At 55.0% G+C, this 878-nt stretch overlaps 1 protein-coding gene across 1 annotated transcript in view; it reads left to right on the top strand.

Moving 5' to 3' along the window:
- Positions 1 to 872, top strand: part of AVPR1B (arginine vasopressin receptor 1B) — a 1,988-nt gene extending 1,116 nt beyond the window's left edge. The window contains exons 2-3 of the mRNA XM_017727278.1: positions 6 to 199; positions 563 to 872. Of these exons, the coding sequence (XP_017582767.1) occupies positions 6 to 199; positions 563 to 720 (352 nt within the window). The 3' untranslated portion in view covers positions 721 to 872. The remainder of the gene's footprint in view (positions 1 to 5; positions 200 to 562) is intronic.
- Positions 873 to 878: the final 6 nt, after the last annotated feature.

Here is an 878-nt window from a genome sequence, read left to right as displayed (position 1 = left end):
CCCCCCTGCGCGGCGCCCCCCGCCCCCGCGGGGAAGGGCGGGCAGCCCTCGCGGGTGAGCAACGTCAAAACCATCTCCCGCGCCAAGATCCGCACCGTGAAGATGACCTTCGTCATCGTGGCCGCCTATGTCACCTGCTGGGCGCCCTTCTTCAGCGTGCAGATGTGGTCAGTGTGGGACGAAGATGCTCCCGATGATGGTGAGTGGTGGGGGGGGGTTGGGGGGTGGTCCCAAAGAGGGTGCAGAGCCCTGGGAACCCCAGGAATGTGGTTGGGTTTGTAACAAACCAGAGCTGTCTGTCATTTTGGGATTTAAAAAAAAAAAAACCAAACCATGGGTAGGGCTACAGATTTTGTCCCCAGTAATGTTTATGGAATACAAATTTCAGAGGTAAATCATTCCTTTCACCAGAAAAAGTGATGATTTCTGGCCATCATCCACAGGGATGTGCAAAGATATCTTTGCCATGTGCGCCTTCCCTCTCCTGCGGGAATTTACAGAGGTTTCAGAAGGGGATTGCTGAGTTCATTGGTTAATTTTTTTTCCTGAAAATTTTCACAAGCTTTCATAGCAGTAGAAGGAACTTCACCCAAGATTGAAAGTCCTCTGGGAGATGCTTTGGGCAGCAAAGGGGCTGAAGGAAAGTCCAGAAGCGGCTGGGTCTCACCTCTCAGAGGATGTGCTCCAGCACGTTCCCACTGCAGAACATCCCCCACCTGAAGTGTAGAGCCTGGCTCTGCAAACTCTCCTGCCCGAAGGAATGCGGGAATGGGAGTGGGAATGGGAGCCAGGAGAGCCCCCGGGTCCTGCCCGCTGCCCACTGAGCCCCTGCCCAGCCCCTGGGGACGTTTCATCTCTCTCTCTCGCCTTGCCAGAGT

Source organism: Corvus brachyrhynchos, unplaced genomic scaffold (genome assembly GCF_000691975.1).
Source record: "Corvus brachyrhynchos isolate BGI_N302 unplaced genomic scaffold, ASM69197v1 scaffold72, whole genome shotgun sequence".
Taxonomy (NCBI): domain Eukaryota; kingdom Metazoa; phylum Chordata; class Aves; order Passeriformes; family Corvidae; genus Corvus; species Corvus brachyrhynchos.
The sequence above is the reverse complement of the archived record's forward strand: the minus strand, read 5'-3'. Positions and strand labels throughout refer to the sequence as shown.